General features: G+C 40.2%; 1 protein-coding gene across 1 annotated transcript; it reads left to right on the top strand.

Annotated features, from left to right (window-relative positions):
• The first annotated feature begins 739 nt into the window (after positions 1 to 739).
• LOC307252428 (docking protein 1-like) lies at positions 740 to 13,475 on the top strand. Its single transcript, XM_080030093.1, has 7 exons — positions 740 to 866; positions 1,549 to 1,627; positions 3,008 to 3,147; positions 3,474 to 3,584; positions 3,751 to 3,814; positions 7,116 to 7,288; positions 9,410 to 13,475. Exons 1-7 carry the CDS (start codon positions 810 to 812, stop codon positions 10,349 to 10,351), a joined length of 1,566 nt encoding a protein of 521 aa, XP_079886219.1. The 5' UTR covers positions 740 to 809; the 3' UTR covers positions 10,352 to 13,475.
• The last annotated feature ends 1,498 nt before the right edge of the window (positions 13,476 to 14,973 follow it).

The raw sequence follows: 14,973 nt of genomic DNA on the forward strand, positions 1-14,973 counted from the left end.
TGACTATTGAAAGATGTTTAGGTGATAAACAATTCTCACTAGATTAAAAAGTGTGCCTACTTACCCCGTTCTCCCCTACATTATTTCATCCACATCTTTGTCAACAGCTGTTTAGGCGAAATCTGTTCTTGTTCTTCAGCCGATTTAAGGGCAAAAGGCTAATTGTGATATTGGGCTATATGAATAAAACTGATTTGATTTGATTTGAGGAAGCCCCAATGGCAGCACGTTGTATTCCCTTGCATTGTAAACTGGCATACTCTTTTTATTGAGCGATGACCTTTCCTTAGCCGCTCTCATAACCTGTTGTCATTTTGGATCATTCATGTTCAAAAGCAGAATGACTGAAATTATATCAAAATATGAACAACATAGCCTATATCAAGTTCCTTTCTGCATGGTGATGCACAGTGCTTTTATGTCTGTACTATGAACTACAAGTCCTTGCTAGGGATGAACACAGAATTGAACCTGGTAAAATGAACATATGTTTTTGTGTAGTCTTTTCATTATGATAAGTCCACTGTAGAAAACAAAAATCAATAAAATGTCTAACTCAGTGTATATAAAACAATCCCCATATCAATATAGATTTAACTGAAACTAAACTTTGTCCCCCTTGATGTTGCAATGTCAGCTGCACCTCTATGTGCGTATGAGTTTAAGGTGAGGATCATATTTCAGGAATGTCTCACTGTGGTCACGCCTTTATTCCTCTGTTCACCTTAAGAAGAAAAAGAAGAAATTGGAAAAGCTCCAACGTCTTTGTGAGTGCAAAGTCCACAACAGAACTGCTTTTACTTCTACAGATGGACTCTTTGGCCAAAACAGGAGAGGTTTACCTCCAACCACACAAATCTGGCAAGGTGAGTACATGACATTATTTAAAACTTTGCTGTTCTTTAGTAGAAGTGATCATGTATGACCTTGGCGTATGAATTATGAATTGAATATACAGCCTTTGTTTAAGAAAACGTTTGTGTTATGATTATAGTAATAAAAAAACGATCTAATGATGCTGTATTAAATTAGTAACTAACAGAGATGGTGAACTGTCATGCTGGCTTATAATACTGCATGACTCAGTGTTGTATGTATTTACCAGGTGAGACTTAACGTGTGTAAAGTATGTTTGTGTCCGCGTTTCCTTCAGATGTACACAGGGGGAATTACATATGAGCCATAGTTTAGTTGTGGTATAGGGAAAGCTCTCAGCCTTTATGTGTGTTGGTTTTCAGGATTACTGTAGGAATCCAAAAGGAACAAGTCCAAACACATGCACACGTTCCTCTCTGACATTCCTGTGCTGGCACTGACAGAGAGCACGCACACTCACGCTGTGTGCGTTATCACTGCAGTGGCCCCTATGATTGAATCTCTTGGATTTGAATTTAATCTCACACATCACACTTATAAACTGAGACACAACGCAGTCATGCATTCCCTCTTTTTTTTGTTGAGAGTTCAATTGTAGCCAGTGTTATCCTGAGCTGTCCTGACAACCGTTTAATCTCTGTCATTTCTTCTCTCTCTCTCTCTCACACACAGAAATGGAAGCCAGTGTTGTTGTCTCTGTTTCCCACCAGCAGTACTGGAGTGGGTCGCCTGGAGATCAAGGACACAGGAGGTAGGGGAGAACGGGGTAATTTGTCACACGGGTTGGTTGTCACAATCGTTATATCTCGGAACCTTTTTAGGCTTTTACACAATGGGTTTATAACAAAACACTTGTTACCCATACAAAGTGTGAAGGGTAAACTATAGTTTAGATTGTGGTTAGCAAGCTAATTAGTTGTCAGATGGTTGTTGGCCTTGATGCTAGCAAGAAATTCAAGTTGGGGTTGGTCGTCAAATTGTTTTGGGGGTTGGTTGTCACATGTTATCTCAAGGCTGCAGCCAGAAAAGGAACCCAATAATGAAATAAATTGTCAAGCTGTATCCTCACTGACACCCCAGAGAAGGAAAGAATAGAGCAGGAAAAGGCAGCTAGCAAGCAAAAGAAAAAAGGGCAACAAAATCAAAACAACCCAGTGCATCCCAAACTAGACCAGCTGCCAAGGCTACAGAACGTTATATAGGCCTATTTGTCAACTTGACAATGCAATAAACTTTCAAATTTAGTTCTACTTTCTTGCCTTCTTTTTAAGATTATTCCCATTAAGATTACATTGTGACAAACAACGCCATAGTGTTTGACAACCGACCCCTTGATGGGGTTGGTTGTCACAATGTGTAAGGGTGTCTTTGATGATTAATTTCTTCTTTATTACAATACGATAGAAAAAGCGAGGGGTACACATTTCAAGCCAACACCTTAAGCTTCAGTTTAATGTATGACTATTGAAAGATGGTGATAAGCAATTCTCACTAGAGTAAAAAGTGTGCCTACTTACCCCGTTCTCCCCTACAGTTAACCATCCCTTATAATGTTATTTATAGGGGGGTGAATCTTTTGGTATTCCACGTTTCGATTCGATTTCGATTCTTGGGGTCACAATTCAATTCATTTCTCGATTCAAAACTATTCTCAATTCAAAAAAGAAATTTTTTAGTTTCAGTTCAAAGGAGGATTTTAGGATCTACTCCAGTCCACTGTGTGCTAAAAGGCTTTGTGGCAAATTATGGCATGAAATAAAGTCCATGTATTATCTATCTTTTTTTTATTTCCATTTCAATGTAAAGCTTGTAATGCATGTGATTTTAAGGCAAGTCAACATAACCAGCGGCAGCTACATTTACAATTAAATTATAATTTTTTTTATCGATTTTTGCAAATTATTAATTAATATGAATTTGTTTCACCACCCCTAGACATTTCCTCTGAACAGAAAGCATGTGTTACAAACTTAACCAAACTCAAGCCTTGAGTTTCTCATAGGTGCATATTATACATTTATTTTGTCTTAAAAAGATCAAATTCATCTTTTTCTTTTCCAATTTTCTTTTTTGAAATAAATAATCTTAATATTACTATCCTGTGTTTGTTTGTGCTCGTTGTATGCTCCAGGTAGCGTTGCTGGAGGGGACCACAGTGCTGGGGTGAGGAGACACCACTCTCCTCATGTGGACAGGAAGCTGAAGGTTGTCCGCCTGTCCGAGCTGAACAGTGTCCTCAGACTGCCCCCGAATGCTGAGGCCTGCCCCATGGTCAGCCCATCTGTCACTAATAATAAAATAATTATCAATAATAATACATTAATTTTATATAGGGCTTTTCAATTTACTCAAGACAGTTTACAAAAAAAATTAGTACACAAGCAAATAAAAAAGGTGTAACAATAAAGCCAACACACGATATATAAAAGCAAAGAAAAAGATTTTAAAAGTAAAAGTAAGTGAAACATTAAAACCAGCGTATAAAATCAGTTGTAATGTAAATATGTAAAATTAATATGTAGTGTTCCTATGTAATGTGAGTATGTAAAAATGTAATATTATCAAATACATTAAGGTGCTCTCTGTCCTATTTGCAGGAGAACATGTCGGCATTTTGTGTGGAGACACAGGCCAGAACAATGGTGTTTGCTGCGTTCAAAGACGACTGTGTAGAGTGGGTCGAAAAACTGGGTCACAGCATGTTTCAGGTGAAAAAGGAAATTACATCAATTGTGTTTGTTACATCAATAAAACAGGCCATAATCATTGGCCAGCCTTATATAAGCATTCCAAATTGTAGCTAGTACTGTATCTCACTTGTATCTTCTGCATAAAGTTTAAATGTAATTCTGTGCTTCCCTGTCCCTTTCTCAGAAAGGTGCTGGCCCTAATCTGCTTCACATGGAAGACAACCAGATATATGCCTCAGCAGATGGAGGTAATTTTTTTTCCTATGCTCTTAACTTCTCCTCTTCTTCAACATTTCACTAGATCTGTTTCGTTATTTTTGCTGTCCACCTTTACCCAAATGCCACTTGTTTCCCTCTGTTATTCAAACACTTATCTTTTATCCCCTATATTTTATAATGTCCTTCTGTCTTAAAGGTCAACTTTTCTATGATATTTTTTTAGGTTCCAAATTGTGATTTGGGTTTCTACCAAAAACTGTTTTCATGGTGTGGTGTCCAAAAAAAAAAAATTCTTTCTCACAGTGCTATTGCTGAATCGCCTCTTTTCAGCCTCTGTCTGAATCGTTACATTTTGGTGCTTGTCTCTCTAAGCCCCGCCTTTCAGAAAGCCCAGTCTGCTCTGATTGGCTCCTGAATATAACTGCCAGTTTGAATATAACTCCCTCTTAGATTCGGGGATATCTGGGTGGAGCTTATCATAGGTGGTGGCAGTGCTAAGTTTGGTTGGTAATAAGGGGACGTGGCTTCTCCCTTTATGACGTCATAAGGGAAGAAAACCCTGACTGGAGCTTTTGAACTGAGGTTTTCAGAAGGGTTGAGAAAAGAGAGAGGGTTCTTTTTCTCAAACTTTGGGAGTGTAGAGCTAAGCCTATTAACCGGCTCTACATTAGGCTTGTTTGGTGCGGTGTGGGAGAACTCGGTCGTACGCATGTTCTGTGGTGCCAATAATCAATGTCCGATACTTCCTTATCTTTGAGTGCTGTGACCCATTCATTCTTGTTGTCGGTGAATGCTCACCTTAGCGCATATTCCAGTTGTTTCATTTATGTAAGGTAAGTTCATTAACTTCCATCATTTCAGTACAGAGCAAACAAATATGGGTGACACGCTGACACAATCACGGTACAGAACTGTTTGCTTTCCCAAATGACACACATCTGGCCGTGCCAGGTGATTACATTTATGCTTTCTGAAGACCCCAAAGCTCCACCCAGTGGTCGAAACACAGAAATCCATGTCACCAAATAAAACAAACAAAAGAGTAGCATAATGCAGGGGTGGCCACTGTTTTTCAGCTTGTGAGCTACTTTTAAAATGACCAAGTCAGAGTGAGCTACCACCTACTATAAGGGGTCAAAAGTCACGGTTCGGTATGTACCTTGGTTTTTAAGTCACGGTTCTGTTCTGTATGGTACAGTTCTCAGTTAAGAGGAAAAATGTGTGCAGAATTGAATTTTCACTGAGGGCCACATACAGAAAAATCTGCAAAGGGCCAGGCCACTTTGCAAAAATAACACATTTATCAGGACATAGCTGCTCTGATGTTTAGTTTCATAGTGTCTTCGTAAATTGTAATCCTTCTTCACGGCAACACTTTACTTGCACATTAAACAGATACACCCCCCCTCTTGTTAAATGCCATTGATACACCCAGTGTTTTCTGCTTTTGCGTCCAATGTCCAGCTGGGTGAAAATAGTAGCCAGCCGAGATCCCGCCCCTCCAAGGGGGGTCCTGGGGTATGCCCCCCCGGGAGATTTTTTAAAGTTTTTAAAGTGAAATGCATGAATCTGGTAGCCTGGAAATCCTGACCCTGATATCTTGAACGATAGAGGGTCTGGCGACGATCAATAGTAATTTCCAACTCTAGGGGCGGCTCCTACTCGTGCATTTCAAATGCCACTGCACGCAGTTGGATAGCACTACAACCAATCAGAGCGATGCACAAGTGACGTAAGCCCCGTTCGTTTAGCGAACAGCTGTTAAACTGTTCAATTAAACGTTTGCCGTTGTCGGTCGGCAAAACAGAACATTCCACTTACTTGCTAGTGAAAGCTATGAGTCCCGTCTTCCAATTCGTTAAGGGTCGAGGCCAAAGCAGTCTCAAACTCACACAACATATCCGCAGCCATCTTTGATGTTTACTATCACAGCTTCGACGTCGCATGCACGTCACTGTCGTCATCCGGTTACGTCCTCCCCAGAGCACCATATAAAGGGCTCTGGCGCGCCCATATTAGATAGAACCAATTGAAACGTTATACCAGATTTCTGGTAGTCTTGATAAGCTTCAACGGAGCGTCTCCAGACCAACACGCGCAGCAAATTTAATTTGCCAGCGTCTAGTGGCAGGTCTGGGAATGCCAGGCTATGAATCTGGTGCACTTTGAGAGGAAAATTAAGAGGCTAAAGCTGAAGAATTTTATATGTAAAAAATGGAGACACTGTGTCAGATGAATTGGAAGCTATTGGAGAAGGACACATGGATTTTCCATAATAATAACAATTTAAAATAAAATATTATGCAGGGTCCTCTGGGATGGGCTTGGTGCTCTTTTTCTTTTATGGGACATATTTCTCTGTAATATAATGAGTGCATTTAAATTATTTAAAAATTAAAAGGGCCATATTACATCATATTTTTTAAATGTGCCACAGCCCAATCAATCAGTTTTGACACCCCTGCACTAGTGGGTTAACTAAGAAATGCAAAAAAGTTTAGTAGTTTGGACACCCCTGCACTAGAATATGTGGTGGTCTGTTTGTGTGAACAGTCTTCCTCTCTCTGGCTGTATTTTACATAGTAGAATTTGTCACAGTGCAGAAGCCTCTCCACTTCCTTGACTTGGATTAGCTTTGGTTAGCTCACTGTCAAATTAGAAAGTGGTGTCCTTTCTCCCTCCACCGAACGTCGGCGCATGCTCGCACGGCTCGTTCGCTCTTTCATAGTAAAAATAAATAAATAAATTATTAAATATATATATATATATTTTTTTTTTTTAAGAATGCCACGCGATCGACCCACACTACCCTCGCGATCGACCGGTCGATCGCGATCGACCTAGTGGCCACCCCTGGCATAATGGCTCCAACAGGCCCTGCGTTCCAAACCTCATACTTCCATACGATTTAGTATGCCAGAAAAAGATTTAGGATGTCCCAATACATGCAAGTCAATTGTAGTATGCTGAAAATACATAAATGCCCCACTAACTCCAATAGCATTTTGGAGTATTCCTCTTTATTCTTGACATTTCTCAACATAATGAAAAAAAATCTTCCTTATCTGATTTTTTTCTCTCTCCTGTGGCCCTAAAACTCTTCAGTACTTTAGTATGTAGTGTAGTAAAAAGAAAGAGTATGTGATTTGGAATGCAGGAGGGAGTCATGGGGTCATGGAGACCCATATTAATGTAAGAAAGTTTTGCTCTGTGTCTGTCACTATATGTCATAGACAGTTAACCTTACAGGTACAACTTTACCAACCGGCAAGTTGCATTATTATTTGAATATTAATGAAGAACTAAAGATATTATTTTTCTTCCATCCAGCTTCAGAGTATTGGGTGGTGGTTCAGAGGACTGAGGCAGCAACACGATGTGGCCTGCAGGGGTCCTACTGGCTTCAGGTGGGGCGAGAGACACTGTTACTGAGAGAGACACGGAAGAGAAACATCGTTAGGGAATGGCCATACGAACTGCTGAGACGATATGGAAGAGATAAGGTAAGGTGTATCTAAATCTTCCCAACACACACTCAATAACACATTTTATTATTGTTAGTAGGGGAGAGTGGCCTGAGTTGTGCCGGTGGGGAAGTTGTGCCACCCCTTGTTTCTAGAACACCATAGAAGAAATTGGAAATGTGACCACATATTTAAGAAGAGACATCCATTTAACTCATCCTGTAAAGAAGGGAGAAACATGGAATAAGATATAAGCACATTTAAGCTCTAAACATTGTTTTTGCCTTTCAAAGTAATATTTCCATTATCAAGGTTTTTTGATTATTGTGTCTGAACAATTATTGACACGTTTGAAAACATTTGACACATGTTTTAGTGCTTTAGTGTGCTACACTTTGTGTCTATATAGTTAGCTCAATGTCAGCCCTAAACTGCCGCATCATGCTTATTATCCAAAATTCTGGGGTTGGGGTGATTTGTGCCAGAGGGCCTGGGGTGAGTTATAAGTAATCAAGTAAGTAAAATGTATTTATAAAAGCACATTTATAACAGTTTGCACTGTCCAAAGTGCTGAACATAGTGCATTCAGTAGGTAAAAAATGAAAGGTCACATATTATGCTAAATGCACTTTTTAAATGTGTTCTAACATATCCATGGGTCCACGGTGTGCCTAGAGACTGCCAAAATATTTAAAAAAATAACACTCTCCTTTTCTCACTCTCCCCCTTTCTGAAACCACCACCCCTCCCCCACCCAATATACTCCAGTCAGAATTCTCCCCTTTTCTGACCTCACAAACTGGAAAGCCAGAAGCTTCCACTGTGCAGCCCACACCCCTATTTCTTATTGGTCCATGGCCCTGACAGACAGAGGGCGAGGCGTATCTGGCTTCGCTTCCGGACAGGGGGCGGGGGGAGCTCAAAGATTGTATATTTACGAGGGGAGCTGCAGCTCTTTTTTTAAAAATAGGCCATTGTGAGATTAGCTGAACATCAGCATAGTACAATAAATTATCTGAAAGTTTTTTTCAGCAAACAATTAAAGAAAAACGTATTAGGGACCACTAAGACCATATAATATGGTGTATAATAGAACCGAAAAGTGTATAATATGGGAGCTTTAAGGTAAAATAACAATAAAGCCCAGACATCCACATATAAACAAAGATAGTAGTGCAGAGGTAAGATAATTAATGGGGAGGAAAAACCAGGGTGTACAGATGGGTTTTGAGCCTTGATTTAAAGGCAGAAATGGAGATCACATATGCCAGATGGCAGTTGGTTCTACAAGGGCGGAGCAGCTAGTGCAAAGTAAATTTCTGAGAGTTGTGCCATTGGCATGGCTGTACGTATACGCTGGTCACCAAAAGAAAGTGATTGTCTACAGTAGCTCAGAAGAGTGACATCTCCATTCCACTTAACGACACCACTGATGAGAATTCAAATGGCCAGAAAGATGATGATGGTGACTTTGTCATTGTGAGCTTTGCAGGTAAAACCATTAGATCTGCTAGGCCTTGTTTAAGAAAATTGTCCTTCAATCTTTGTGAAATATTTACTTTATTTACTTTAAATAAACCTTAAATAAGTGATTGTCTAATGGATTTGTCTTGCATTACAGTTTATGAGATATATATCAATGGCACAATTTACCCCATGGTATTCTCTCCAACGGCACTTACACCACACCGTTATGCCACAAGACAACTTTTTTTCCGAAAGCTATGTTTCTTCAACAGTTTATTCCAGATCCAAAGTTTTTATTGCCAGGGATGCACAACACCCTGAAATATATGTACATATTTGAGTTGGAGACATAACTGTCAAGGCCTCACTTTAAAGTCTCTTTGAGTAAAAAGTGGCACATCTCACCCCTCTCTCCCCTATCATTATTATTATGTCATAATTTGTGATTGTTGTTTTCAGTGACTATTTATAATTATTTTGTCATTTTAATAACTCATATATTTTGATTATTACTTATTGGTCACTTATATGAAAGGTGCTATATAAATGAACTTTGATTGATTGATACGGTATAAAAACTGAACTATACACATTTCACAATTGTTGCAGGGGTGGTGCATTGGATTGTTTTCCATACAGAGATGTGCCATTTACATGAACATTCTTTTGTCCCCCTTTGTGTGTACTCTCCAGATGGCCTTAACCATTGAAGCAGGCAGACGCTGTGACTCTGGTCCTGGGACATTCACCTTTGAGACACAGCAGGCTGAGAAAATCTTCTCCTTGATTCAGAGTACAATCAAACAGAAGACTTCACCCGTTACCTTAGGTATTCCCAACCAAGATAGTGAGAAAAGGATGCAGGCTTCCTCCCCTCTCCCTGACATACCTGACGTGAACAGTGTGGCTGACATTCTGGAGAACAAACTGAGGACACAGGACAGTCAATCTGCTGCTTTAGAGGAAAGTGCTCGTTCTCCAGAAAATTTGGTCGGTTCTTCTGAGTGTGTATCAGCGCAGCCAACTCATATCACCCTTATGCCTCTCCCACTGGTCCCCACACATGACAGCCAACCCTCCGGAGGACTTCTTCTTGGTGGCCAATCAGAGGCTGTGTATGCAGATCCAGCAGATTGCATCAAATCTGTACCCAAACTACTGCAAGCAACCACTGCTCTGTACGCAGACCCTGCAGATTATCTCCCGCTCAAACCCCCCACCAGTGCAAGACAACCAGTCACTGCCCCTCCTAACTCTTCCACTCTGAATCCCTGCTTAGACATTGATCACCCGGATGCCGTCTACTCAGAGGTGTATGACAAACTCAGTCCCGTGGAACAGAACGAACAGACTGTCACTCAGAGTAAAGGGAAAAGAAAGTGTTTTGCCGACGATGAGGTCATTTACGCCGAGCCCATGCCAGAGGAGGAAGTGTCTCATGAAAAAGGAAGCAAGCCAGACCCTTTTGCCCACCTTTATGCTCAAGTTTGCAAAACAAGAGTCAGTCCGTCTTCTTCGTCGTCCAACACCATCCCTCTCTGCTCATCTGACTGTGTGACTGCCAGCATAAGCACAACTGAAGCCACAGACAATGCTCTTGATGAGGTCATCTATGAAAACCTGGGCTTCATTTAGTTCAGTTGTCAAGTGTAGCCTAATGTATGCAGTTGTTTATAATGACAACTATACACTTTAATTTCTCCTGCACAATGGTGTTTTGTGCCACCAACAGAGCCTTTAAAGCAGCGCTGCCTTGAAGGCCCTAACCCCTAACCTTAAAGCGGCTACGAGTAACATTTAAATATCTTTTAAACAGCCTCATGTTTCCTCGTTTAACAGCAAACGAGACCATCAGTGCAAAGAAAGACGTTTTTATATAGTTTTATTACTGCTTTTGGTCTGGTCGCACACCCAGTCCGATTTTCGGTTCGGTCGTGCAGGCTCTATGGTCACATATCCGTATTGGTCGCAGATTTCAGTGTGGCGCTGCAACGCGATTTGAGAAGCCTATCCCTCCAGGTGAGGGAAGGGGAGCGGGAGCCTTGTTTGAGACAGTTATTTGTCGTCATAATGACTGATGACGGGGCTGAATCATCAAAGAAAAAAAAGAGAATGCAATGAAGAAAAGCTAAAAGGGAGAGTGATTATAGGCTACGGGCGGGACGAGGGCGTTGCCAAGCAACGTGTATACAATTTCACAAGAGCGAAACTAGACTGCAGTGTTTACTCCATCATTATTTACATCAACAACACAAACACATTACCTCATCGTGATCCATACTAATTGCCGTCTCTCGTTCATTCGCTTTCTGTGAGGACACGTAATCTTTCAGCTCCGTGAGAGAGAGTAGTTAGGTGACGCTGCTGCATCAACTCATTGCAATCAGGTGTGTGTAGCACTGACTGGCATTAGTTGATGCAGTGTCAAAACCACTCTCACAGAGCCGAAAAGAGTCCTCACACTTTTCAACACACGGATATGCCCTTCTCAGTTCACACTCACACGCCTGGCACGAGCTAGAAAACAGCTTTGCGACAGCGGGCGTCGTAAAAATACTACTGCTTTTGTCCAAAGGTGACGCCAACGTGCCATGTTACTCGTAGTGGCTTTAACCCTAACCTTAACCTTAACCAGCGCTGCCTTGAAGGCTGCGTTGGGGGCAAAAAACACCACACACCACATGGATGTGCTTTCTGTTGACTATAGCAGTATGCATATGATCTTCTACACATGGGGGTTATAATATGTTAATGAGCTGAACATTTGAACAGCATGCCTTTGGACACACCTCGCATATTCTGAATACAATATCTGTTTGAGGGATTTTATTCAAATTTTGCACAAATGTCAATGACTCAAATATGAATTGATTACATTTTTGAGATTCCTCATGTATGCAATAATCTCATGAACGCTTTGAGGGATTTCACCAAAGTTGACACCAATTCACACTTTGAGTCTGCAAATACATCCAAACCAAGCATTCACAAAACTACGACTGCTGCAAATTAAACAATTATTTTTTTAAACTACGACTGCTGCAAATTAAACAATATTTTTTTTATTTCTTTAGTAAACTTGCAAATAGCATGAAGCTTGGAGATGTCTGTGTACATTTTAGAGGTCAAAGTTCAAAGATTACAGCTACCTTACATATTGTAAGGTCTCAGTGACTTTGTACCATATTGTAGCTTCTGAGGAGCTTTACCTTCTTTAAAGCATTGACTACCACCAATGTACTTTCACCATTGTTTGTTTTTGGTATGAGGTTATTCGGTTGAATAACTCAGATATGAGTGTGAACAATGAAAATGTCCTATAGATATTTCCATTTATGTCAGATAGTTTTAGATTTTGATTGTTTTTCTGTTAATAGTTCTGTATAAATGGTGAATATTACTTTAGTGTCCGTCCCTTTCATAGAGTATTACTCAAATTTTTTATTTTTTTACCAGTAACACATAGCCGCTGAGTGGGTCTAAATGATTTCAAATAACTAGGGGTGTAACGATACACGTATTTGTACCGTACCGTGACGGTACAGGCACGTATTTGGTGTTACAGAGGTGGACCGTGGTCCGTATGTATTTTATTTATTGGAGAATTGCAGCAGTATTTTTATATTTGTTATGCATTTTATTTGTATGTTACATACTGTCAGCTAGTTACTGACAGCTAAAGCTGTTCATTCTCCGTTAACTATGAACCGTACTGTACCGTACCGTGACTTCTAAACCGAGGTACGTACCGAACCGTGACTTTAGTGTACCGTTACACCCCTACAAATAAACCAAACCATTTTAGCTTATAGTGTATAACTGAGTGAAAATGAAACAAATGAAATGTTGGTCAATTCAATACGATGGGTTAACATGCTTGGTATGGTATGACGAGTAGCTAATGGTGGCTAATGTTAGCTAATTTGTAAACCACACAAATACTGCAGTGTTATATTTCTAAGTCAGTCACTGATTTCACTAATTCATTGACTCCACTTAACTTATGCTTGAGTTTTGACTATTGCAAGTATGCAAGTATTTTTACAAGTTTACCAAAAACTATATTAATGATAATAAAAAAATTCTAGTTATTGAGAAATAAAAACAGTTCTTTGCCATCATTTTCACAGGCTTTTTCCATGTAATTATATTTTCCATGTGATATACAAATATTTTATTCATATTATGCTATGTCTGTTTCTTTGACGGCACAGTATTATATGTTTTACCTTAAAAGGAAAATGTTTCTTTTGTTATTGTGATTGTTTTTATGAACAACTTGAATGTAAACTGAATTTTTGATATGCAAATGCACCTGCTAGCTATCATGACTTACCCAACTTTTAGCCTAGTAAATCTGCAATCATGTATGTAAAACTTGATATTTATATCCAAGCATATGTTAAGATTATAAGATTAATGTCATATCTGATTTACTATCCTCAAACGTAAGCCGACCTGCTTCTTGACAGGTGTGTACTGATTCTAATGCCAGCCCAACTGCTGCATTGAAGCTAGGTGGCCAGGTGTTTGCCTCTGGGATTTCAACTGTTTCACAGTTATCAGTAAAAATATATATTAATCAAACTTGTAATTCATTGGATGACAACAAACATATTACTCAGCACTGCATGTCATCATTGCTTATCTGTATGTGACACAAATACCAAAGGTATTTTCAGATTAAGAATTGAATTTAATAGTTTGTCAATAGCTTATGCTGAAACAAATTATGATCTATTTATAGATTGGTACTACTGTATGTCTATTCCCACAAAATATGTCAATATGTCAAACATCTGAAAGGGTGCCCTCTTCGATAGCCATATAAAACATTATAATGAAAAAACATGATAAAGTGCTCTCTCTGCTTGCCCGACACAAATTGTGATGAAGTGCACTCTGGGATGCCTTTATAGAAGGTATAAAACTATCTATATGCTGGGGTGTCTGTGCAGTGCATGAACATGGCTTTGTTTGCTGGGGGAGGCAATCGCCCCTGCCCATTTTGTTCTGTTTACCTAAGTTCATTTCCTAAAATCTTTATTCAGACGAGTGTATTTAACCTGTCGGCTGATTGGGCTTCCACACTTGCCCTGAGGTCATACAATGGGCATTTTAGCAGCTCAAGCGCCCCTTTGGTTTTACCCTGGGCCTTTTTATCTACCAAATTGACAAAACCAAGGAGCTGTGCTGTTGGAGCAGGGGAACACTGAGCTCACAGGAAATGTTTCAACCGCTCAGCATCAACGGTCAGCCAGTTGAACAGGTTGAGGTTTTTAAATACCTTGGTACAGAGCTGGACACATCTCTGTCCTTCTCACAGCATGCTGAATCTGTGTACAAGAAAGTGAAGCGCCTCCACCTGCTGAGGAAGCTCAGAGCTTTTAATGTCAGCAAGGACATTTTAACTGTGGTTTACTGCTCACTCATTGAATCCATACTCACTTTCAATATCTCAGCCTGGTACAACACCCTCACCATCAAGGACAAAACAAAACTTGACCGGATAGTAAATTAGGCCGGCAAAATAATTTTCTCTCCCCGAACCCCCCTACCACAGCTGTACACCTGGTCAGTACTCAGGAAAGCCTATACAATCACACAGGACCCCACCTGTGAAGGAAGTTATTTCAAGGTTGGAGGTCAACTCTTCAAGGTGGAAGAATATTTCAGGAGACTTGGATGAATTATGAAGCGATATTTATTACAGACTTGGCCAAGAAGAACCGGACTGCAACTCGGGTGACTTGCACTTCAATTCTGACAGACACATCCTGAGAGCTGTGTATTAACCTCATGCTATCTCTAACATCTCCCTGGCTCGGGCACCAAGCGTACCAATGTTTTGGGTCAGAGCTGAACAAAGTGAACCATAACATTCTGGAGTCTTTATACAGCTGGCCTAAGTGTCTCCTAACAGGCTACCAGGCTGACCTAGAGTCAGAGAGACAGACACACAAGATAGGCATATATGAACTATTAATCTTTACCATTAATATTACAACTAAAGACCCAACATTTTCTCACACCGCCCACCCCCTCCACCAATCCTTTGACTTACTGCCATCAGGTCGACGCTACAGGGTTCCGTTGGCACGTAAAAACACCTACAAAAAATCTTTTATCCCCACTGCCATCCCCACACTGAACAGTCACAAATAGGCAACCTATCTCACTCCACTCAGTCACCCCTTTGCACTTCCTGCATTCTTTTGCACTCATTTATTGTCATTGTTTTGGACTGTCTCTGTGAT

Source organism: Ammodytes marinus (assembly GCF_949987685.1).
Source record: "Ammodytes marinus genome assembly, chromosome: 6".
In the NCBI taxonomy this organism is placed as follows: domain Eukaryota; kingdom Metazoa; phylum Chordata; class Actinopteri; order Uranoscopiformes; family Ammodytidae; genus Ammodytes; species Ammodytes marinus.